This window comes from Pristiophorus japonicus, chromosome 18 (genome assembly GCF_044704955.1).
Source record: "Pristiophorus japonicus isolate sPriJap1 chromosome 18, sPriJap1.hap1, whole genome shotgun sequence".
NCBI classification, from domain to species: Eukaryota; Metazoa; Chordata; class Chondrichthyes; family Pristiophoridae; genus Pristiophorus; species Pristiophorus japonicus.
This window is the reverse complement of record NC_091994.1, coordinates 2,002,995-2,027,039: the sequence shown is the minus strand read 5'-3', so window position 1 is coordinate 2,027,039 and position 24,045 is coordinate 2,002,995. Positions and strand designations below refer to the sequence as shown.

The 24,045-nt window shown below is 52.1% G+C and overlaps 1 protein-coding gene across 2 annotated transcripts in view; it reads left to right on the top strand.

Moving 5' to 3' along the window:
• Window positions 1-14,116: 14,116 nt before the first annotated feature.
• mau2 (MAU2 sister chromatid cohesion factor) overlaps window positions 14,117-24,045 on the top strand; it is a 60,481-nt gene continuing 50,552 nt past the window's right edge. Inside the window, exon 1 of one of the 2 annotated variants that reach the window (XM_070860755.1) lies at window positions 14,117-14,482. In XM_070860755.1, the coding sequence (XP_070716856.1) occupies window positions 14,117-14,482 (366 nt within the window). The remainder of the gene's footprint in view (window positions 14,483-24,045) is intronic. The other variant, XM_070860756.1, reaches the window with a different exon arrangement.

Below are 24,045 nucleotides of genomic sequence, written 5' to 3'. Positions count from 1 at the left end.
CCAGTGAATGCAGTAACGCCTGTGAATGCAGTAACCCCAGTGTCCCAGTGAATTCAGTAACCCCAGTGCCCCAGTGGATGCAGTAACCCCAGTGCCCCAGTGAATGCAGTAACACGGTGCCCCAGTGAATGCAGTAACCCCAGTAAATGCACTAATCCCATTGCCCCAGTGGATGCAGTAACCTCAGTGCCCCAGTGGATGCAGTAACCCCAGTGAATGCAGTGAACCCAGTGTCCCAGTTGATGCAGTAACCCCCAGTGCCCCAGTGAATGCAGTAACCCCAGTGCCCCAGTGGATGCACTAACCCCAGTGCCCTAGTGGATGCACTAACCCCAGTGCCCCAGTGAATGCAGTAGCCACAGTGTCCCAGTGAATGCAGTAACGCCTGTGAATGCAGTAACCCCAGTACCCCAGTGAATTCAGTAACCCCAGTGCCCCAGTGGATGCACTAACCAGAGTGCCCCAGTGAATGCAGTAACCCCAGTGCCCCAGTGAATGCAGCAACCTGGTGCCCCAGTGAATGCAGTAACCCCAATGCCCCAGTGAATGCAGTAACCCCAGTGAGTGCAGTAACCCCAGTGCCCCAGTGGATGCAGTAACCAAAGTGCCCCAGTGGATGCATTAACCCCAGTGAATGCAGTAACCCAAGTGCCCCAGTGAATGCAATAACCCCAGTGGAGGCACTAACCCCAGTGCCCGATTGGATGCAGTAATCCCAGTGCCCCAGTGAATGCAGTAACCCCAGTGAATGCAGTAACCCCAGTGAATGCAGTAACCCCAGTGCCCCAGTGGATGCACTGACCCCAGTGCCCTAGTGGATGCACTAACCCCAGTGTCCCGGTGAATGCAGTAACCAGAGTGCCCCAGTGAATGCAGTAACCCCAGTGTCCCAGTGAATTCAGTAACCCCAGGGCCCCAGTGGATGCATTAACCCCAGTGAATGCAGTAACCTGGTGCCCCAGTGAATGCAATAACCCCAGTGGATGCACTAACCCCATTGCCCGATTGGATGCAGTAATCCCAGTGCCCCAGTGAATGCAGTAACCCCAGTGAATGCAGTTACCACAGTGTATGCAGTAACCCCAGTGCCCCAGTGGATGCACTAACCCCAGTGCCCTAGTGGATGCACTAACCCCAGTGCCCCAGTGAATGCAGTAGCCCCAGTGTCCCGGTGAATGCAGTAACCAGAGTGCCCCAGTGAATGCAGTAACCCCAGTGCCCCAGTGAATTCAGTAACCCCAGTGCCCCAGTGAATGCAGTAACCTGGTGCCCCAGTGAATACAGTAACCCCAGTGCCCCAGTGAATGCAGTAACACGGTGCCCCAGTGAATGCATTAACCCCAGTGCCCCAGTGGATGCATTAACCCCATGTGAATGCAGTAATCCCAGTGCCCCAGTGGATGCAGTAACCCCAGTGAATGCAGTAACACCAGTGAATGCAGTAACCCCAGTGAATGCAGTAACCCCAGTGCCCCAGTGGATGCAGTAACCCCAGTGCCCCAGTGGATGCATTAACCCCATGTGAATGCAGTAATCCCAGTGCCCCAGTGGATGCAGTAACCCCAGTGAATGCAGTAACCCCAGTGCCCCAGTGAATGCAGTAACCCCAGTGCACCAGTGGATGCAGTAACCCCAGTTCCCCAGTCAATGCACTAACTCCAGTGCCTCACTGAATGCAGTAACTGCAGTGCCCGATTGGATGCAGTATCCCTAGTGCCCCAGTGGATGCAGTAACCCTAGTGCCCCAGTGGATGCACTAACCCCAGTGTCCCAGTGGATGCAGTAACCTCAGTGTCCCAGTGAATGCAGTAACCCCAGTGCCCCAGTGGATGCAGTAACCCCAGTGTCCCAGTGGTTGCAGTAACCCCAGTGCCCCAGTGAATGCAGTATCCCCAGTGCCCCAGTGAATGCAGTAACCCCAGTGCCCCAGTGGATGCAGTAACCCTAGTGCCCCAGTGGATGCAGTAAACCCAGTGCCCCAGTGGACGCAGTAACCCCAGTGCCCCAGTGGACGCAGTAACCCCAGTGAATGCAGTAACCCCAGTGGATGCAGTGACCCCAGTGCCCTGGTGAATGCAGTAACCCCAGTGAATGCAGTAAACCCAGTGCCCCAGTGGATACAGTAACCCCAGTGCCCCAGTGGATGCAGTAACCCTAGTGCCCCAGTGGATGCAGTAACCCCAGTGCCCCAGTGGATGCAGTAACCCCAGTGAATGCAGTAACCCCAGTGGATGCAATGACCCCAGTGCCCTGGTGAATACAGTAACCCCAGTGAATGCAGTACCCCAGTGCCCCAGTTGATGCAGTAACCCCAGTACCCCAGTGAATTCAGTAACCCCAGTGCCCCAGTGGATGCACTAACCAGAGTGCCCCAGTGAATGCAGTAACCCCAGTGTCCCAGTTGATGCAGTAACCCCAGTGAATGCAGTAACCCCAGTGGATGCAGTGACCCCAGTGCCCCAGTGAATGCAGTAACCCCAGTGTCCCAGTGGATGCAGTAACCCCAGTGCCGCAGTGGATGCACTAACCCCAGCGCCCCAGGGAATGCAGTAATCCCAGTGCCCCAGTGGATGCAGTAACCCCAGTGCCCCAGTGGATGCAGTAACCCCAGTGTCCCAGTGGATGCACTAACCCCAGCGCCCCAGGGAATGCAGTAACCCTAGTGCCCCAGTGGATGCAGTAACCCCAGTAAATGCAGTTACCCTAGTGCCCCAGTGGATGAAGTAACCCCAGTAAATGCACTAACCCCAGTGCCCCAGTGGATGCAGTAACCCCAGTGCCCCAATGCTCTGGTGAATGCAGTAACCCCAGTGCCCCAGTTGATGCAGTAACCCTAATGCCCCAGTGGATGCAGTAACCCCAGTGCCCTGGTGAATGCAGTAACCCCAGTGAATGCAGTAACCCTTGTGCCACAGTGGATGCAGTAACCCCAGCGTCCCAGTGGATGCACTAATCCCAGTGCCCCAGTGAATGCAGTAACCACATTGCCCCAGTGAATGCAGTAACCCCAGTGCCCCAGTGGATGCAGTAACCCCAGTGCCCCAGTGGATGCAGTAACCCCAGTGCCCCAGTGGATGCTGTAACCCCAGTGCCCCAGTGGATGCAGTAACCCCAGTTCCCTGGTGAATGCAGTCACCCCAGTGCCCTGGTGAATGCAGTAACCCCAGTGAATGCAGTAACCCTTGTGCCACAGTGGCTGCAATAACCCCAGTGTCCCAGTGGATGCACTAATCACAGTGCCCCAGTGAATGCAGTAACCATAGTGCCCCAGTGAATGCAGTAACCCCAGTGCCCCAGTGGATGCACTAACCACCAGTGCCCCAGTGAATGCAGTAACCCCAGTGTCCCAGTGGATTCAGTAGCCCCAGTGTCCCAGTGTATGCAGTAACGCCCGTGAATGCAGTTACCCCAGTGCCCCAGTGAATGCAGTAACCACAGTGCCCCAGTGAATGCAGTAACCCCCAGTGCCCCAGCGAATACAGTAACCCTAGTGCCCCAGTGATGCAGTAACCCCAGTGCCCCAGTGAATGCAGTAACCCCAGTGCCATGGCGAAAGCAGTAACCCCATTGAATGCAGTAACCCTAGTGCCCCAGTGGATGCAGTAACCCCAGTGGATGCAGTAACCCCAATGCCCCAGTGGATGCATTAACCCCAGTGAATGCAGTAACCCCAGTGCACCAGTGAATGCAATAACACCAGTGGATGCACTAACCCCAGTGCCCGATTGGATGCAGTAATCCCAGTGCCCCAGTGAATGCAGTAACCCCAGTGAATGCAGTAACCCCAGTGCCCCAGTGGATGCACTAACCCCAGTGCCCTAGTGGATGCACTAACCCCAGTGCCCCAGTGAATGCAGTAGCCCCAGTGTCCCGGTGAATGCAGTAACCCCAGTGAATACAGTAACCCCAGTGCCCCAGTGGATGCAGTAACCCTAGTGCCCCAGTAAATGCAGTAACCCCAGTGCCCCAGTGGATGCAGTAACCCCAGTGTCCCAGTGGTTGCAGTAACCCCAGTGCCCCAGTGAATGCAGTATCCCCAGTGCCCCAGTGAATGCAGTAACCCCAGTGCCCCAGTGGATGCAGTAACCCTGGTGCATCAGTGGATGCAGTAACCCCAGTGCCCCAGTGGACGCAGTAACCCCAGTGCCCCAGTGGACGCAGTAAACCCAGTGAATGCAGTAACCCCACTGGATGCAGTGACCCCAGTGCCCTGGTGAATGCAGTAACCCCAGTGAATGCAGTAACCCCAGTGCCCCAGTGGATACAGTAGCCCCAGTGCCCCAGTGGATGCAGTAACCCCACTGTCCCAGTGAATGCAGCCACCCCAGTGCCCCAGTGGATGCAGTAACCCCAGTGCCCCAGTGAATGCAGTAACCCCAGTGCCCTGGCGAAAGCAGTAACCCCATTGAATGCAGTAACCCTAGTGCCCCAGTGGATGCAGTAACCCCAGTGGATGCAGTAACCCCAGTGTCCCAGTGGATGCACTAACCCCAGCGCCCCAGGGAATGCAGTAACCCTAGTGCCCCAGTGGATGCAGTAACCCCAGTAAATGCAGTTACCCTAGTGCCCCAGTGGATGAAGTAACCCCAGTAAATGCACTAACCCCAGTGCCCCAGTGGATGCAGTAACCCCAGTGCCCCAATGCTCTGGTGAATGCAGTAACCCCAGTGCCCCAGTTGATGCAGTAACCCTAATGCCCCAGTGGATGCAGTAACCCCAGTGCCCTGGTGAATGCAGTAACCCCAGTGAATGCAGTAACCCTTGTGCCACAGTGGATGCAGTAACCCCAGCGTCCCAGTGGATGCACTAATCCCAGTGCCCCAGTGAATGCAGTAACCACATTGCCCCAGTGAATGCAGTAACCCCAGTGCCCCAGTGGATGCAGTAACCCCAGTGCCCCAGTGGATGCAGTAACCCCAGTGCCCCAGTGGATGCTGTAACCCCAGTGCCCCAGTGGATGCAGTAACCCCAGTTCCCTGGTGAATGCAGTCACCCCAGTGCCCTGGTGAATGCAGTAACCCCAGTGAATGCAGTAACCCTTGTGCCACAGTGGCTGCAATAACCCCAGTGTCCCAGTGGATGCACTAATCACAGTGCCCCAGTGAATGCAGTAACCATAGTGCCCCAGTGAATGCAGTAACCCCAGTGCCCCAGTAGATGCACTAACCACCAGTGCCCCAGTGAATGCAGTAACCCCAGTGTCCCAGTGAATTCAGTAGCCCCAGTGTCCCAGTGTATGCAGTAACGCCCGTGAATGCAGTTACCCCAGTGCCCCAGTGAATGCAGTAACCACAGTGCCCCAGTGAATGCAGTAACCCCCAGTGCCCCAGCGAATACAGTAACCCTAGTGCCCCAGTGATGCAGTAACCCCAGTGCCCCAGTGGATGCAGTAACCCCAGTGCCCCAGTGGATGCAGTAACCCCAGTGCCCCAGTGGATGCATTAACACCAGTGAATGCAGTAACCCTAGCGCCCCAGTGGATGCAGTAACTCCAGTGCCGTGGTGAATGCAGTAACCCCAGAAAATGCAGTAAGCCCAGTGCCGCAGTGGATGCAGTAACCCCAGTAAATGCACTAACTCCATTGCCCCAGTGGATGCAGTAACCTCAGTGCCCCAGTGGATGCAGTAACCCCAGTGAATGCTGTGAACCCAGTGCCCCAGTGGATGCAGTAACCCCCAGTGCCCCAGTGAATGCAGTATCCCCAGTGCCCCAGTGAATGCAGTAACCCCAGTGCCCCAGTGGATGCAGTAACCCTAGTGCCCCAGTGGATGCAGTAAACCCAGTGCCCCAGTGGACGCAGTAACCCCAGTGCCCCAGTGGACGCAGTAACCCCAGTGAATGCAGTAACCCCAGTGGATGCAGTGACCCCAGTGCCCTGGTGAATGCAGTAACCCCAGTGAATGCAGTAAACCCAGTTCCCCAGTGGATACAGTAACCCCAGTGCCCCAGTGGATGCAGTAACCCTAGTGCCCCAGTGGATGCAGTAACCCCAGTGCCCCAGTGGATGCAGTAACCCCAGTGAATGCAGTAACCCCAGTGGATGCAATGACCCCAGTGCCCTGGTGAATACAGTAACCCCAGTGAATGCAGTACCCCAGTGCCCCAGTTGATGCAGTAACCCCAGTACCCCAGTGAATTCAGTAACCCCAGTGCCCCAGTGGATGCACTAACCAGAGTGCCCCAGTGAATGCAGTAACCCCAGTGTCCCAGTGGATGCAGTAACCCCAGTGCCGCAGTGGATGCACTAACCCCAGCGCCCCAGGGAATGCAGTAATCCCAGTGCCCCAGTGGATGCAGTAACCCCAGTGCCCCAGTGGATGCAGTAACCCCAGTGTCCCAGTGGATGCACTAACCCCCGCGCCCCAGGGAATGCAGTAACCCTAGTGCCCCAGTGGATGCAGTAACCACAGTGCCCCAGTGGATGCAGTAACCCCAGTGAAAGCAGTAACCCCAGTGCCCCAGTGGATGCAGTAACCCCAGTGCCCTGCTGAATGCAGTAACCCCAGTGCCCCAGTGGATGCAGTAACTCCAGTGCCTCAGTGAATGCACTATCCCGGCGCCCCCGTGAATGCAGTAAACCCGTTGCCCCAGTGAATGCAGTAACTCCAGTGCCCTGGTGAATGCAGTAACCCCAGAAAATGCAGTAAGCCCAGTGCCCCAGTGGATGCAGTAACCCCAGTAAATGCACTAACCCCATTGCCCCAGTGGATGCAGTAACCTCAGTGCCCCAGTGGATGCAGTAACCCCAGTGAATACAGTAACCCCAGTGCCCCAGTGGATGCAGTAACCCCAGTGTCCCAGTGGATGCAGCAACCCCAGTGCCCCAGTGGATGCAGTAACCCCCAGTGCCCCAGTGAATGCAGTATCCCCAGTGCCCCAGTGAATGCAGTAACCCCAGTGCCCCAGTGGATGCAGTAACCCTAGTGCCCCAGTGGATGCAGTAAACCCAGTGCCCCAGTGGACGCAGTAACCCCAGTGCCCCAGTGGACGCAGTAACCCCAGTGAATGCAGTAACCCCAGTGGACGCAGTGACCCCAGTGCCCTGGTGAATGCAGTAACCCCAGTGAATGCAGTAAACCCAGTGCCCCAGTGGATACAGTAACCCCAGTGCCCCAGTGGATGCAGTAACCCTAGTGCCCCAGTGGATGCAGTAACCCCAGTGCCCCAGTGGATGCAGTAACCCCAGTGAATGCAGTAACCCCAGTGGATGCAATGACCCCAGTGCCCTGGTGAATACAGTAACCCCAGTGAATGCAGTACCCCAGTGCCCCAGTTGATGCAGTAACCCCAGTACCGCAGTGAATTCAGTAACCCCAGTGCCCCAGTGGATGCACTAACCAGAGTGCCCCAGTGAATGCAGTAACCCCAGTGTCCCAGTGGATGCAGTAACCCCAGTGCCGCAGTGGATGCACTAACCCCAGCGCCCCAGGGAATGCAGTAATCCCAGTGCCCCAGTGGATGCAGTAACCCCAGTGCCCCAGTGGATGCAGTAACCCCAGTGTCCCAGTGGATGCACTAACCCCCGCGCCCCAGGGAATGCAGTAACCCTAGTGCCCCAGTGGATGCAGTAACCACAGTGCCCCAGTGGATGCAGTAACCCCAGTGAAAGCAGTAACCCCAGTGCCCCAGTGGATGCAGTAACCCCAGTGCCCTGCTGAATGCAGTAACCCCAGTGCCCCAGTGGATGCAGTAACTCCAGTGCCTCAGTGAATGCACTATCCCGGCGCCCCCGTGAATGCAGTAAACCCGTTGCCCCAGTGAATGCAGTAACTCCAGTGCCCTGGTGAATGCAGTAACCCCAGAAAATGCAGTAAGCCCAGTGCCCCAGTGGATGCAGTAACCCCAGTAAATGCACTAACCCCATTGCCCCAGTGGATGCAGTAACCTCAGTGCCCCAGTGGATGCAGTAACCCCAGTGAATACAGTAACCCCAGTGCCCCAGTGGATGCAGTAACCCCAGTGTCCCAGTGGATGCAGCAACCCCAGTGCCCCAGTGGATGCAGTAACCCTAGTGCCCCAGTGGATGCAGTAACCCCAGTGCCCCAGTGGATGCAGTAACCCCAGGGCCCCAGTGAATGCAGTAACCCCAGTGCCCCAGTGGATGCAGTAACCCCAGGGCCCCAGTGAATGCAGTAATGCCAGTGCCCCAGTGGATGCAGTAACCCCAGTGCCCCAGTGGATGCAGTAACCCCAGTGTCCCAGTGGATGCACTAACCCCAGCGCCCCAGGGAATGCAGTAACCCTAGTGCCCCAGTGAATGCAGTAACCCCAGTGCAGCAGTGGATGCAGTAACCCCAGTGCCCCAGTGGATGCAGTAACCCCAGTGCCCCAGTGGATGCAGTAACCCCAGTGAATGCAGTAACCCCAGTGGATGCAGTGACCCCAGTGCCCTGGTGAATGCAGTAACCCCAGTGAATGCAGTACCCCAGTGCCCCAGTTGATGCAGTAACCCCAGTACCCCAGTGAATTCAGTAACCCCAGTGCCCCAGTGGATGCACTAACCAGAGTGCCCCAGTGAATGCAGTAACCCCAGTGTCCCAGTGAATTCAGTAACCCCAGTGCCCAAGTGAATGCAGTAACCTGGTGCCCCAGTGAATGCAGTAACCCTAATGCCCCAGTGAATGCAGTAACCCCAGTGAGTGCAGTAACCCCAGTGCCCCAGTGGATGCAGTAACCAAAGTGCCCCAGTGGATGCATTAACCCCAGTGAATGCAGTAACCCCAGTGCCCCAGTGAATGCAATAACCCCAGTGGATGCACTAACCCCAGTGCTCGATTGGATGCAGTATTCCTAGTGCCCCAGTGAATGCAGTAACCCCAGTGAATGCAGTTACCCCAGTGTATGCAGTAACCCCAGTGCCCCAGTGGATGCACTAACCCCAGTGCCCTAGTGGATGCACTAACCCCAGTGCCCCAGTGAATGCAGTAGCCCCAGTGTCCCGGTGAATGCAGTAACCAGAGTGCCCCAGTGAATGCAGAAACCCCAGTGTCCCAGTGAATTCAGTAACCCCAGTGCCCCAGTGAATGCAGTAACCTGGTGCCCCAGTGAATGCAGTAACCCCAGTGCCCCAGTGAATGCAGTAACACGGTGCCCCAATGAATGCATTAACCCAGTGTCCCAGTGAAAGCAGTAACCCCAATGAATGCAGTAACCCCAGTGAATGCAGTGACCCCAGTGCCCCAGTGGATGCAGTAACCCCAGTGCCCCAGTGGATGCATTAACCCCATGTGAATGCAGCAACCCCAGTGCCCCAGTGAATTCAATAACCCCAGTGGATGCACTAACCCCAGTGCCCGAGTGGATGCAGTAATCCCAGTGCCCCAGTGGATGCAGTAACCCCAGTGAATGCAGTAACCCCAGTGCCCCAGTGAATGCAGTAACCCCAGTGCACCAGTCGATGCAGTAACCCCAGTGAATGCACTAACTCCAGTGCCTCAGTGAATGCAGTAACTGCAGTGCCCGATTGGATGCAGTACCCCTAGTGCCCCAGTGGATGCAGTAACCCTAGTGCCCCAGTGGATGCAGTAACCCTAGTGCCCCAGTGGATGCAGTAACCCCAGTGAATGTAGTAACCCCAATGCCCCAGTGGATGCAGTAACCCTAGTGCCCCAGTGGATGCAGTTACCCCAGTGAATGCAGTAACCCCAGTGGATGCAGTAACCCTAGTGCCCCAGTGGATGCAGTAACCCCAGTGTCCCAGTAGATGCAGTAACCCCAGTGCCGCAGTGGATGCCATAGCCCGTGCCCCAGTAGATGCAGTAACCCCAGTGTCCCAGTGGATACAGTAACCCTAGTGCCGCAGTGGATGCAGTAACCCCAGTGACCCAGTGGATGCAGTAACCCCAGTGAATGCAGTAACCCCAGTGCCCCGTGAATGCTGTAACTGCAGTGCCCCAGCGGATGCAGTAACCCTAGTTCTCCAGTGGATACAGTAACCCCAGTTGATGCAGTAATCCCAGTAGATGCAGTAACCCCTGTGAATGCAGTAACCCCAGTGCCGCAGTGGATGCAGAAACCCAACTGAATGCAGTGGCCCCAGTGAATGCAGTAACCCCAGTGCCCCAGTGGATGCAGTAACCTCAGTGCCTCAGTGGATGCAGTAACCCCAGTGAAAGCAGTAACCCCACTGCCCCAGTGGATGCAGTAACCCCAGTGCCCCAGTGGATGCAGTAACCCCAGTGCCCCAGTGGATGCAGTAACCCCAGTGAAAACAGTAACCCCACTGCCCCGGTGAATGCAGTAACCCCAGTGCCCTGGTGAATGCAGTAACCCCAGTGCCCCAGTGGATGCAGTAACTCCAGTGCCTCAGTGAATGCACTATCCCGGTGCCCCCGTGAATGCAGTAAACCCAGTGCCCCAGTGAATGCAGTAACTCCAGTAAATGCACTAACCCCATTGCCCCAGTGGATGCAGTAACCTCAGTGCCCTAGTGGATGCAGTAACCCCAGTGAATACAGTAACCCCAGTGCCCCAGTGGATGCAGTAACCCTAGTGCCCCAGTAGATGCAGTAACCCCAGTGAATGCAGTAACCCCAGTGCCCCAGTGGATGCAGTAACCCCAGTGCCCCAGTGGATGCAGTAACCCCAGTGCCCCAGTGGATGCAGTAACCCCAGTGAAAGCAGTAACCCCACTGCCCCAGTGGATGCAGTAACCCCAGTGCCCTGGTGAATGCAGTAACCCCAGTGCCCCAGTGGATGCAGTAACTCTAGTGCCTCAGTGAATGCACTATCCCGGTGCCCCCGTGAATGCAGTAAACCCAGTGCCCCAGTGAATGCAGTAACTCCAGTAAATGCACTAACCCCATTGCCCCAGTGGATGCAGTAACCTCAGTGCCCTAGTGGATGCAGTAACCCCAGTGAATACAGTAACCCCAGTGCCCCAGTGGATGCAGTAACCCTAGTGCCCCAGTAGATGCAGTAACCCCAGTGTCCCAGTGGATGCAGTAACCCCAGTGCCCCAGTGGATGCAGTAACCCCAGTGCCCCAGTGGATGCAGTAACCCCAGTGTCCCAGTGGATGCAGTAACCCCAGTGCCCCAGTGGATGCAGTAACCCCAGGGCCCCAGTGAATGCAGTAACGCCAGTGCCCCAGTGGATGCAGTAGCCCTAGTGCCCCAGTGTATGCAGTAACCCCAGTGCCCCAGTGGATGCAGTAACCCCAGTGAATGCAGTAACCCCAGTGGATGCAGTGACCCCAGTGCCCTGGTGAATGCAGTAACCCCAGTGAATGCAGTACCCCAGTGCCCCAGTTGATGCAGTAACCCCAGTGCCTCAGTGAATGCAGTAACCCAGTGCCCCAGTGAATGCAGTAACCCCAGTGCCCCAGTGCATGCAGTAACCCCAGTGCCCTGGTGAATACAGTAACCCCAGTGAATGCAGTAACCAATGCCCCAGTTGATGCAGTAACCCCAGTGCCTCAGTGAATGCAGTAACCCGGTGCCCCAGTGAATGCAGTAGCCCCAGTACCCCAGTGCCCTGGTGAATGCAGTAACCCCAGTGAATCCAGTAACCCTAGTGCCCCAGGGGATGCAGTAACCCCAGTGGATGCAGTAACCCTAGTGCCCCAGTGGATACAGTAATCTCAGTGCCCCAGTGAATGCAGTAACCCCAGTGCCCTGGTGAATGCAGTAACCCCAGTGAATGCAGTAACCCTAGTACCCCAGTGGATGCAGTAACCCTTTTGGATGCAGTAACCCCAGTGGATGCAGTAACCCCAGTAAATGCAGTAACTCTAGTGCCCCAGTGGATGAAGTAACCCCAGTAAATGCACTAACCCCAGTGCCCCAGTGGATGCAGTAACCCCAGTAAATGCACTAACCCCAGTAAATGCAGTAACCCTAGTGCCCCAGTGGATGAAGTAACCCCAGTAAATGCACTAACCCTAGTGCCCCAGTGGATGCAGTAACCCCAGTAAATGCACTAACCCCAGTGCCCCAGTGGATGCAGTAACCCCAGTAAATGCACTAACCCCAGTGGATGCAGTAACTCCAGTGTCCCAGTGGATACAGTAACCCCAGTGCCCCAGTGGATGCAGTAACCCTAGTGCCCCAGTGGATGCAGGAACCCCAGTGACCCAGTGGATGCAGTAATCCCAGTGAATGCAGTAACCCCAGTGAATGCTGTAACCCCAGTGCCCCAGCGGATGCAGTAACCCTAGTTCCCCAGTGGATACAGTAACCCCAGTTGATGCAGTAATCCCAGTATCCCAGTAGATGCAGTAACCCCTGTGAATGCAGTAACCCCAGTGCCCCAGTGGATGCAGAAATCCAACTGAATGCAGTGGCCCCAGTGAATGCAGTAACCCCAGTGCCCCAGTGGATGCAGTAACCCCAGTGCCCCAGTGGATGCAGTAACCCCAGTGTCCCAGTGGATGCACCAACCCCAGCGCCCCAATGGATGCAGTAACCCTAGTGCCCCAGTGAATGCAATAACCCCAGTGCCGCAGTGGATGCAGTAACCCCAGTGCCCCAGTGGATGCAGTAACCCCAGTGCCCCATTGGATGCAGTAACCCCAGTGCCCCAGTGGATGCAGTAACCCCAGTGCCCCAGTGGATGCAGTAATCCCAGTGCCCTGGTGAATGCAGTAACCCCAGTGCCCCAGTGGATGCAGTAACTCCAGTGCCTCAGTGAATGCACTATCCCGGTGCCCCAGTGAATGCAGTAAACCCAGTGCCCCAGTGAATGCAGTAACTCCAGTGCCCTGGTGAATGCAGTAACCCCAGAAAATGCAGTAAGCCCAGTGCCCCAGTGGATGCAGTAACCCCAGTAAATGCACTAACCCCATTGCCACAGTGGATGCAGTAACCTCAGTGCCCCAGTGGATGCAGTAACCCCAGTGAATGCAGAAACCCTAGTGCCCCAGTGGATGCAGTAACCCCAGTGGATGCAGTAACCCCAGTGCCCCAGTGGATGCAGTAACCCTAGTGCTCCAGTGGATGCAGTAACCCCAGTGTCCCAGTGCATGCAGTAACCCCAGGGCCCCAGTGAATGCAGTAACCCTAGTGCCCCAGTGGATGTAGTGACCCTAGTGCCCCAGTGGATGCAGTAACCCCAGTGCCCCAGTGGATGCAGTAACCCCAATAAATGCAGTAACCCCAGTGGATGCAGTGACCCCAGTGCCCTGATGAATGCAGTAACCCCAGTGAATGCAGTAACCAATGCCCCAGTTGTTGCAGTAACCCCAGTGCCTCAGTGAATGCAGTAACCCGGTGCCCCAGTGAATGCAGTAACCCCAGTACCCCAGTGCCCTGGTGAATGCAGTAACCCCAGTGAATCCAGTAACCCTAGTGCCCCAGGGGATGCAGTAACCCCAGTGAATGCAGTAACCCCAGTGCTCTGGTGAATGCAGTAACCCCAGTGAATCCAGTAACCCTAGTACCCCAGTGAATGCAGTAACCCCAGTGCCCCAGTGGATGCAGTAACCCCAGTGTCCCAGTAAATGCACTAACCCCAGTGTCACAGTGAATGCAGTAACCCCAGTGAATGCAGTAACCCCAGTAAATGCACTAACCCGAGTGCCCCAGTGGATGCAGTAACCCCAGTGTCCCAGTGAATGCACTAACCCGAGTGCCCCAGTGGATGCAGTAACCCCAGTGTCCCAGTAAATGCACTAACCCGAGTGCCCTAGTGGATGCAGTAACCCCAGTGTCCCAGTGAATGCACTAACCCGAGTGCCCCAGTGGATGCAGTAACCCCAGTGTCCCAGTAAACGCACTTATCCCAGTGCCCCAGTGGATGCAGTAACCCCAGTGCATGCAGTAACCCCAGTGTCCCAGTGAATGCACTAACCCCAGTGTCTCAGTGGATGCAGTAACCCCAGTGCCCCAGTGGATGCAGTAACCCCAGTGCCCCAGTGGATGCAGTAATCCCAGTGCCCCAGTGGATGCACTAACCCGTGCCCCAGTGGATGCAGTAACCCCAGTGTCCCAGTAAACGCACTTATCCCAGTGCCCCAGTGAATGCACTAACCCCAGTGCCCCAGTGGATGCAGTAACCCCAGTGCCCCAGTGAATGCAAGCTGTCAGTTGCTCCCTGGTCCGGGGGCGGGGTGGAGCAGGCGGCCGGTGACGTCACTACCCCCCCAGCCCCGCCCCTGCCCGGGACCCGAGCTCTCGCGATGTTTGGCGCGGATGCGGGTAAGATGGCGGCGGTTGGCGCTAGCGGCCCTCAGCAACAACAGCAGCAGCCGCCGCCGCAGCCCCAGGCCCAGGCCCCGCCGCCGACCCCCCAGCCCCAGCCGCAGCCTCCCCCGCCCCAGCCGCCGCAGTACACGGACGCCTGGTACCTGGCGCTGCTGGGCTTCGCCGAGAGCTTCCGCACGGCCAGCCCGCCCAAGATCAAGCTGTGCGTGCACTGCCTGCAGGCCGTCTTCCAGTTCAAGCCGTCTCAGCGCGTCGAGGCCCGCACCCAGCTGCAGCTCGGCAGCGTCCTGTACCACCACACCAAGAACACCGAGCAGGCCCGCTCGCACCTCGAGAAGGCGGTGAGCAGGGCTTGGGGGGAGGCTAGGCCTCACTGCTGCTAGTGGGGCTGGGCATTCGGCATGTTATGTTCCAAAATAGGACGGCAAGGCGGTCTTCATACATTCGTACAGTCACAATACAATCGTACAGGGCTCTGCTGGGACCACAGCCCATCAGCTGATGGTACAAGGACTAGGGATGTGATCAGCCCCACTGCTGCGAGTGGGGGTGATCAGTTTACATGTAATGTTCCAAAATATATATGTAGATATCATGTCAGCAACAAAGTCTTATTACAATTATACAGGGTTCTGGTGGGACCACAACCCATTAGCAGAGGTACAAGGACTGGGGAGGAGAAGGTTCACTCGGTTAATTCCTGAGATGAAGGGGAGGGTTAGGGGCGACGACTACTCAATGCTGCTAGTGGGCCTGATCACTCTACATGTAATGTTCCAAAATATATTTATTATGACCGCAAGAAAGTCTTATTACAATTGTACAGGGCTCTGGTGGGACAACAACCCATTAGCTGATAGTACAAGGACGAGGGATGAGAAGGTTCACTAAGTTGCTTCCTGGGATGAAGGGATTGTCTTATGAAGAAAGGGCCTGTACTCATTGGAATTTAGAAGAATAAGAGGTGATCTTTTTGAAATGTATAAAATTCTGAGGGGTATTGACAGGGTAGATGCTGAGAGGTTGTTCTCCCCTGGTTGGAGAGTCAAGAACTAGGGGGCACAGTCTCAGGATAAGCATTGAAGAAAGACTTGGATTTTTATAGCACCTTTCATGACCACTGGATGCCCCAAAGTACTTTTGGAGTGCAGTCTGTTTTAATGTAGGAAACGCGGCAGCCAAAACTGCGCACAGCAAGCTCCCACAAACAGCAATGTGACAATGACCGGATAATCTGTTTTTAGTGATGTTGATTCAGAGTTAAATATTGGCCGGGACACCAGGGAGAACTCTCCCTGCTCTTTTTTGAAATGATGTCCTAGGATCTTTTACGTACACCTGAGCGGGCAGATGGGGGTCTCGATTTAATGTCTCATCTGAAAGACGGCACCTCCAACAGTGCAGGGCTCCCTTGGCAGTGCACTGGGACTGTCAGCCTAAATTAGGTGGAGAAACTGCAATTGCTGGGAAGGCAGCAGGTTTGGCTGCGTCTGCAAAGGGAAAGGTGTTTTGGTTTGTAATCCTGCACACCTGAAATGTCGTCGTCTGCCTTTCCAATATTTTCTGTTTTAACCGATGTAACAGTGCAAACAAAGAAGAAATATTGCACTTGCAGTGTGCCTTGTGCTTCACTGTGCTTCACAGCCAATGAATTACTTGTCGAATGCAGTCACTGTTATGTAGGCAACAACAGCAAGATCACGCAAACTGCAAGGAGACGATGATCGGTTAACTTGTATTTCGCAGTGTTGATGGAGTGGACAATGGTGACCAGGACACGGGGATAATTGTTGTACCAAAAGAGATCAAAAGGAAAACTGAAAGTGCTGGGCAATCTGAAAGGAAAATAGACAGTGTTGTCACCTGGAAAGAGACAGTACATCAACATTCAGTTCAGTTGGAGATCTGTCGTCCCTGAAACCTTCATTTACCCTTCCAGACGCTGAGGCTTATTTCCAACAGTCAATCCTCTTTATATTGTAGCAACAAGTCTGTTTGATGTTGTGTAGATTTGAAATGAGATGATGTCGGTCAAAGTAAGTCTTAATTCTGCTGATGAGGCCCGTCAAGTCATGGTCAATAGGGGTGAAACTTAGTTTTAAAAATCTGATCTACTTTGATGCTTTTTTATGTTAAGCACAGCTCCATGTGTTTACATCTGTGTGTGTCCATGTGTTTTTGAACATATAAATCTCACTTTGAACATTTACGCAGTGTGGCTATCTCTTGGAAAAGAAAGATTTGCATTTATATAGCCTCTTTCACAACCACAGGGTGTCCCAAAGTGCATTACTGCTATTGAGGTACTTTAGAAGTGTAGTCATTGTTGTAATGTGGGAAACGCGGCAGCCAGTTTGTGCACAGCAAGCTCCCACAAACAGCAATTTGATAATGATTGGATAATCTGTTTTGGTGATGTTGGTTGAGCGATAAATATTGGTCCCAGGACACCGGACGGGACCTTGGTTTAATGACTCTTGCTGGGATCAATGTCTGGTTAATCTGCCTTTTGGTGTGATTGTGGGAGGAATGTTGGATAGGACGCAGAACCCTGTTCTTCGAATAGCGCTCCAGGATCTTAAATGCTGGACAGCACCTCAATTTAACACCTCATTCAGAGCAAAGGAATCATCTGTCCCACCTAAACCGTACCTGTGTGAGATTTCGTTCATTGGCAGTGCAGCACCTCGGAGCTTCCCTGCGGGCAGGTTAAGTCAGCTGTGTCATGGAGAGTTCTTTCTAAGCTCCTGGGAAATATGTAAGATCGGATCATTGTGGAATAAGAGTCGAAATGCCCATCCTTGTTCTGCTGGCACCCAGAGATACTGTGTTGTATTCTCTTATTCTGCCTGACTTAATTTGTGCTAGTTGACAGCAAAGTGATATAAATTCCCATGGGATAGATCATTGTAATTTTAACCTGTGATTTAATGCCTGAACAGTTGGGAATAGAGAATATCGAGAACAGTCAGGACCATTCATGATGTAATTTTCACCAGCGCTCGGAGACAAGAGAATGGGTTAATGCCCCATGCATCTACGCATAATAAATTCTAATTATTTTACATACATTTTGAACCAAGCTTTTCCACTAAAGTGTTTTAATTTGAGCCCTGCGCTGATTTAAACAGTATAGATGCTTGGACTTGTAATCAAATAAGCGGAAAACTTTTAAAATACGCGCAAAGGATTTAGTGCCAACTGAGTTGCGGAAGAGCAATTTATTATGACGTCCAGAATCTATTTCCTTTTGGGTGGTAGAGTTTTAAACCATGGAGAAGGGATCTGAGAATATATCTCTCCTGAAGAGCAACCACCTGCCCATCCAGACAGCTGTGTGGTACCTGAGATAGGGCTGGATAAAGAGAGAAGTAAGAATTGAATTAGTGGTGAGAGGGTGATTTTTGTTTGGGGGGTGTTGGGATTATAGGCGAGGTGGCTTGTTTTGCAGGAACTGGATTGGAACTGTCACGTTGTTGAATCATAGAACAGTACAGCACAGGAGGAGGCCATTCGGCCCATCGAGTCTGAGCCGGCTCTTTCGAAGAACAATCCCGTTAGTCCCACTCCCCGCTCTTCCCCATATCCCGGCAATTCTTTCTCCAGGTATTTATCCAATTCTCATTTGAAGGCTACTATTGAATCTGCATCCACCACCCTATCAGGCAACGGGTTCCAAATCCTAAACCACTCATCTGTAAAAAAGTTTTCCTCACGTTGCCTCTTGTTTTTACCAATCACCGTAAATCTGTGCACTTTGTTATTGACTCTTCAACCATTGCAAACAGTTTCTCTTTCTAAACCCTTCATAATTTTACCCACCTCTATCAAATCTCCTCAGCCTCCTTTCATGCTGTAAATTTCTATGATTCTATGAAACCCAGCTTCTCTAGTCTAGCCACATAATTATAATCCCTCATCCCTGGAAGCATTCTAGTAAATCTTTTCTGTACCCTCTCCAAAGCCTTCACTTCCTTCCTGAAGTGTGATGCCCAGAAATGGTTGCAATGTTCCAGCTGGGCTGAACTAGTGTTTTATATAAGTTTAGCATAACTTCCTGGCTTTTCTACACTATGCCTCTATATATTTATAAAGAGTTGGTCAAGATTATAGAATGTAATACATTGAAACAGAAAGAAAGAATTCTTACTGGCTTATCGCAAACATTCCAAAGCGCTTCACACACTAAATTGTTATGTAGGTAAAAGCAACAACCATTTCCACGAATGGCAAGATCCCATAAACCGTGAAGTGAGTGACCAATTAATCTGCTCTTGGTGGTGTGTTTGAGGAAGGGGTAAATGTTAGCCAGGACAGCAGGATAACTCTATACTCCTCTTCAAATAGTGCCATGGCATCATTGGTCCACTGGTCAAACAGGGCGCCGGTTTAATGTCTAATTTGAAGGAAGGCATCTCTGACAATGTAGCACTCCCTCAGTACTGCATTGTGATGTGTCAGCCTGCATTATGTGCAAACATCTTGGCACTGTTTTCTGATGTCTGGCACCACTAAGCCCAGCGGACACTTGTAGAGTACAGCGAGAGGAATAAAAGCCCAGGTGGAAGAATTGAGGCATAGTACAGATGGGCAATGAGAGTGCGGGCCAGGAAGTAAACAAATACTTGTTATTTGGCCAGGGATATCTGAGAGAGCCAGTTTCTCGATGTGATTGTGGTAGTTAGGGAGAGGTGTTATTTTAAGGAAGATTGAAAAGAACGCTGCCCCATGGTAAAAGTGTGAGGTATATATTTTCTTTCTCCTCTTGCTTTCTTGCATCCTCACAGTACCATCCACTATCACTAGCTGGTTAGTCTGGCAGATCCAGTCCCCCGCTCCGCAACATTTGGTGACCAAGTATGTGAGCAGCCCTGCATGTGGGGAATACCGCTCTCCTCCATACTGACCACAGCTGGGGCCTGTAGCTTGCTGTGAGGCTTGTGTGCACAGAGGGCTGGAGCTTCTCCGATTGTACCCCGATTTTATTTTGCTTTCCTAACGACTGTTAGAACTGTTCTTTGATCTTTTAATTGATTGTGTCTCCGCTCTAGCATCTGCTGTTCTGTGAAGCGACACCTCGAATCACAGTGTCAGTGGTGGCTCAGTGGGCAGCACACTCGCCTCTGAGTCAGAAGGTTGTGGGTTCAAGTCCAACTCCAGGGACTTGAGCACAAATCTAGGCTGACGCTCCCAGTGCAGTGCTGAGGGAGTGCTGCACTGTTGGAGGTGCTGTCTTTCGGATGAGATGTTAAAACTGAGGCCCTGTCTGCTCTCTCAGGTGACGTAGAAGATCCCATGGTGCTATTTTGAAGAGGAGCAGGGGAATTATACCTGATGTCCTGGGGCCAATATTTATCCCTCAGTCAACATCACTAAAAAAACAGATGATCTGGTCATTATCATATTGCTGTTTGTGGGAGCTTGCTGTGCGCAAATTGTCTGCCACATTTTCCACATTGTACAATGTAGTCACTGTTGCATTCATTGGCTATAAAGCGCTTTGAGACTTCCGGTGGTCGTGAAAGGCGCTATATAAATGCAAGTCCGTCTTTATAGAATCGCTGATTCATTGCTTCAGTTCTCCGGGTGGCTGAGTTCTCCTGGTTTGATATCTTTCCGTGACATTTATCCCCTGTCTAGTGTATGATTGAGTTACTTTTCCGAGCATCTTTTATAAAGCTGTCGAGGTATGTGTCAGAAAATTTGAGGTTGGTTGTTAATGATTATGCACAATTTTATCTCAAACATCTATCAATAATCTGTGTTGTTCCAACCAACGATGAGGTTTGGAGCCATCATGCTGCAGTGTGTTGTCTAGTTTCGTAGATGTTCTGTGTTCCCCAGGCCTAATTGCTCCATACCTTTGTGGTTTTTGGATTTCAAAAGATTCTTCCTGTGTTGTCGGCTGCTTGTATCTGGGTGCTTGATGTGACACTGGGGATGCACACCCTGACTAGCGTTCCTGTATTTGTTCCAGTTGTACTAAGTTCCTCCTCATTGACCTGGTTAGCGTGGGTCAGCAGGAATGTGAAATAAAATTGGGCTGGCGTATGCAGTGTACTGAAGCTCCAGTGCTCTGCTCTGATCTGCTGGCTGCTTAGGATTTGTTGTAAGTTTTGACACAGCAGAGCACATGTTCATTTTTTTCTTTTCTCTTATCGTTTTCCTTTAACTGAGCGCAGCGACCCATATCATCATCATCATCATAGGCAGTCCCTCGAAATCGAAGAAGACTTGCTTCCACTCTAAAAGTGAGTTCTCAGGTGACTGAACAGCCCAATACAGGAATTACAGTCTCTGTCACAAGTGGGACAGAGAGAGGGTGGGACTGGTTTGCCGCACACTCCTTCCGCTGCCTGCGCTTGTTTTCTGCATGCTCTCGGCGACGAGACTCGAGGTGCTCAGCGCCCTCCCGGATGCTCTTCCTCCACTTAGGGCGGTCTCTGGCCAGGGACTCCCAGGTGTCGGTGGGGATGTTGCAGCAGCATTCCAGTACCAAGTCGACATTGTCATCTACACGCTGCCCCTCAGTGACTTCATTCGAAAGCACAGCGTCAGTTTCCACATATACGCTGACGACACCTACCTCACCACCACTTCTCTCGACCCCTCCACTATCTCTAAATTGTCAGACATCCAATCTTATGCACCCCTGATTATAATCGCTCCACCATCGGCAGCTGTGCCTTCAGCAGCCTGGGCCCTAAGCTCTGGAACTCACTCCCTAAAGCTCTCTGCCTCTCGCTCCTCCTTTAAGACGCTCCTTAAAACCTGCCTCTTTGACCAAACTTTTGGTCATCTGCCCTAATTTCTCCTCCTGTGGCTTGATGTCAGTTTGCATTATAACGCTCCTGTGAAGCGCCTTGGAGCGTTTTATCATGTTAAAGATGCTATATAAATACAAGTTGTTGATGTGTGTGAGAGCTGGGGCACTGAATGTTGCTGGGCTATTTGACAAGGGCGGGGTGAGAATAGGGGAGTGGATCATAAATTGTAACTGGGCTCGCTTGAAGTCTATGGACGCTTCCACCAGGAAGTGATCTGAGGTGGTAGCCCTGACTGATCTATTTTCCCTTTTAATCTGGGGGCAGTGAGTGAGACCAATTGTACTTCACTGGTGTCTTGGCTGAGATTGTGTATGTCAGCACAGATCAGGGACTGAGCCTGGTCTGTGCAGCTCAGTGTTAGACTCCACAGTACATTTATTCGTTGAGCTATCGGACCGGAGTTTGTAATTTAATCTCCTTGTGTTTTGATGGCGAGCTTCTATTTATTTGAAATAGTTTGTTTTCAGTCTGCTGATCAGAGTCGCTTTCCCGTGTTGTCAAAGTGTAGTAATTTTAAGTTAGTTTCTGTTTATTGGTCTATGACTTTCTGCAGGGTTTCGGTTTGTAGCTTGTGGTTTGTGTTAGGGGATATAAAGTTTGTTTCATGCAAAATATACTGATTTGGGTAGCTCTTGATGCACATTGCGATGATGCTGCTAAGTTGAAGTGCTTCGACACTTTCAGAAGTGGGAAATAATGGGTTATGCGGCGGCACACCGCAATTTATCATTAATGTTGAGTCCATATTCTACATGGCAGAATATCATCTAGACAGAATCCAGACACTGGGGAGTTAAATATACTTTTAAAACTTTTGTTTCAGTTTTATCTTGGGTATAGGAATGCTGTCTGATGGGTACCAAATGATTTAGAGTTTTCAAGTATTTTCAGGCTAAAGCTGCAATCGCTGTAGCAGGTGCAGTGTCCTGTGGGGTCCTAACTGCTTCTTTGACAGATAGCTATCTCATGTTGCCAACCCCTTAGCTTTTAGAATTACTCTGATCAACCGGTCTCAGGATTTTTAGAGAGACAAACTTCCAGGCAAAATGTAAACTGGTTTGCAGATTTGACCTTTGTTCCTAGAGCAGTATTTTGTTTCAGTTAATTTGCTCTCCGGGTGTGGGTGATGCTGGAAAGGCCCTATTTGGAACGCCCCTCGCTAGTTGTTCCGAGAAGGTAGCGGTCCGTGTGCTGATGGTGTTCCCACAACGAACGGTGTTGGGTAGCAAATTCCAAAATTTTGACCCAGCGACAAAGAAGGAAATGGCATTTGTTGACACTTGGTCTAGATTCCTCCTTCAGCCCAAACCACTTAGTTTATCGTTCCTCTCAGTACTGTTCCTGTGATCTTACTGTGTGAAATTGCTGCTGGTTTGGCTACATGTGCTGAAATGGTGCAGTTGCAGAGAGAGGCTTCTTGCAGTGTACCACAGAGTGACTGGGTGAGTGAGCTGCTTTGGCCTTGATCTAACTAATTAGAAAAATCTAAAACAAAAACAGAAAAGGCTGGAACTACATATTAGTTCCTTCAGGTTTGGCATGACGTTGTCCCACCTTTTATTTCTTTAGAGCTTTAAGGACCTGCTACTATTTTCGGTAATTCCTGTTTTTATTTTTGCTTGAGAAGATATGTTTCCCAGATTTCAACGCATTGGGAATAGTTTTCAAGGGTTTTAATCCTGGATGAATGCACAGCTGTGAGCTTGTTACTGCCATTAATTACAGCTGAAATGTTCTTTTTTTTTCCTACAGTACTTGGTGTTTGCTCCATGGCCTCGTCCCTCCCCATCTCTGTAACCTCCTCTAGTCCTACAACCCACCGAGATCCTCCAATTCTGGCCTCCAATTGCACATCAACTATTTTCATCTCCCCACCGTTGGCAGCTGTGCCTTCTGATGCCTAGGCTCTAAATTCTGGAACTCCCTCGCTAAACCTCTCTACCTCTCTTTTCTCCTTAAGTCGCTCCTTAAAACCGACCTCTTCGACCAATCTTTTGGTGCCCTGACATAATATCTCCTTGTGTGGTTCAGCATCAAATTTTGTTTGATAACACTCCTGTGAAGCACCTTGGGACATTTTACTATGTTAAAGGTGCTATATAAATGCAAGTTGTTGTTTGTTCAGTAACAGTGGCTGTAATCTTCTGATTTGCCGTTAGAAGTTCTAACCAAGGATTCTGAAAGGCCCATGGACAGAGTGAAATTGTTTGGTGCAGGTTTACGTTTTAAAATTCACTCACAGGATGTGGGCGTCGCTGGCAAGGCCGGCATTTATTGCCCATTCCTAATTGCCCCTTGAGAAGGTGGTGGTGAGCCGCTGCCTTGAACCGCTGCAGTCCGTGTGGTGAAGGTGCTCCCACAGTGCTGTTGGGGAGGGAGTTCCAGGATTGTGACCCAGCGACGATGGAGGAACGGCCGATATATTTCCAAGTCAGGATGGTGTGTGACTGGGAGGGGAACGTGGAGGTGGTGGTGTTCCCATGCACCTGCTGCCCTTGTCCTTCTAGGTGGTAGAGGTCGTGGGTTTGGGAGATGCTGCCGAAGAAGCCTTGGCGAGTTGCTGCAGTGCATCTTGTAGACGGTACACACTGCAGCCACGGTGCGCCGGTGGTGGAGGGAGTGAATGTTTAAGGTGGTGGATGGGGGGGCCAATCAAACGGGCTGCTTTGTCCTGGATGGTGTCGAGCTTCTAGAGTGTTGTTGGAGCTGCACTCATCCAGGCAAGTGGACTCAAATTGTTTACCTGCTGTGACCTGTTGCTTTGCTAATATTCGTGCGTTGTGGCAGATCTTCAGTAAGGTTAAAACTGTACTTTATCTGTAGAATGTAAACTCTTAATTGAGCACATTCTCTCGTGGTTCTCCATCTCTCTCTCTGGCTCAGGATGTGTTTTGTGACTTCAAATGACTTTTCATCGTATTGAACACGAAGTTGCTCAGTTCTCATAGAATCATAGGAACAGAGAGTCAGGATAAATGGGTCATTTTCCGGTTGGCAAACAGTGACTGGCGGGGTGCCGCAGGGATCGGTGCTGGGTCCTCAATTATTTTCAATGATTTTGAATCGCTGACCTCTGG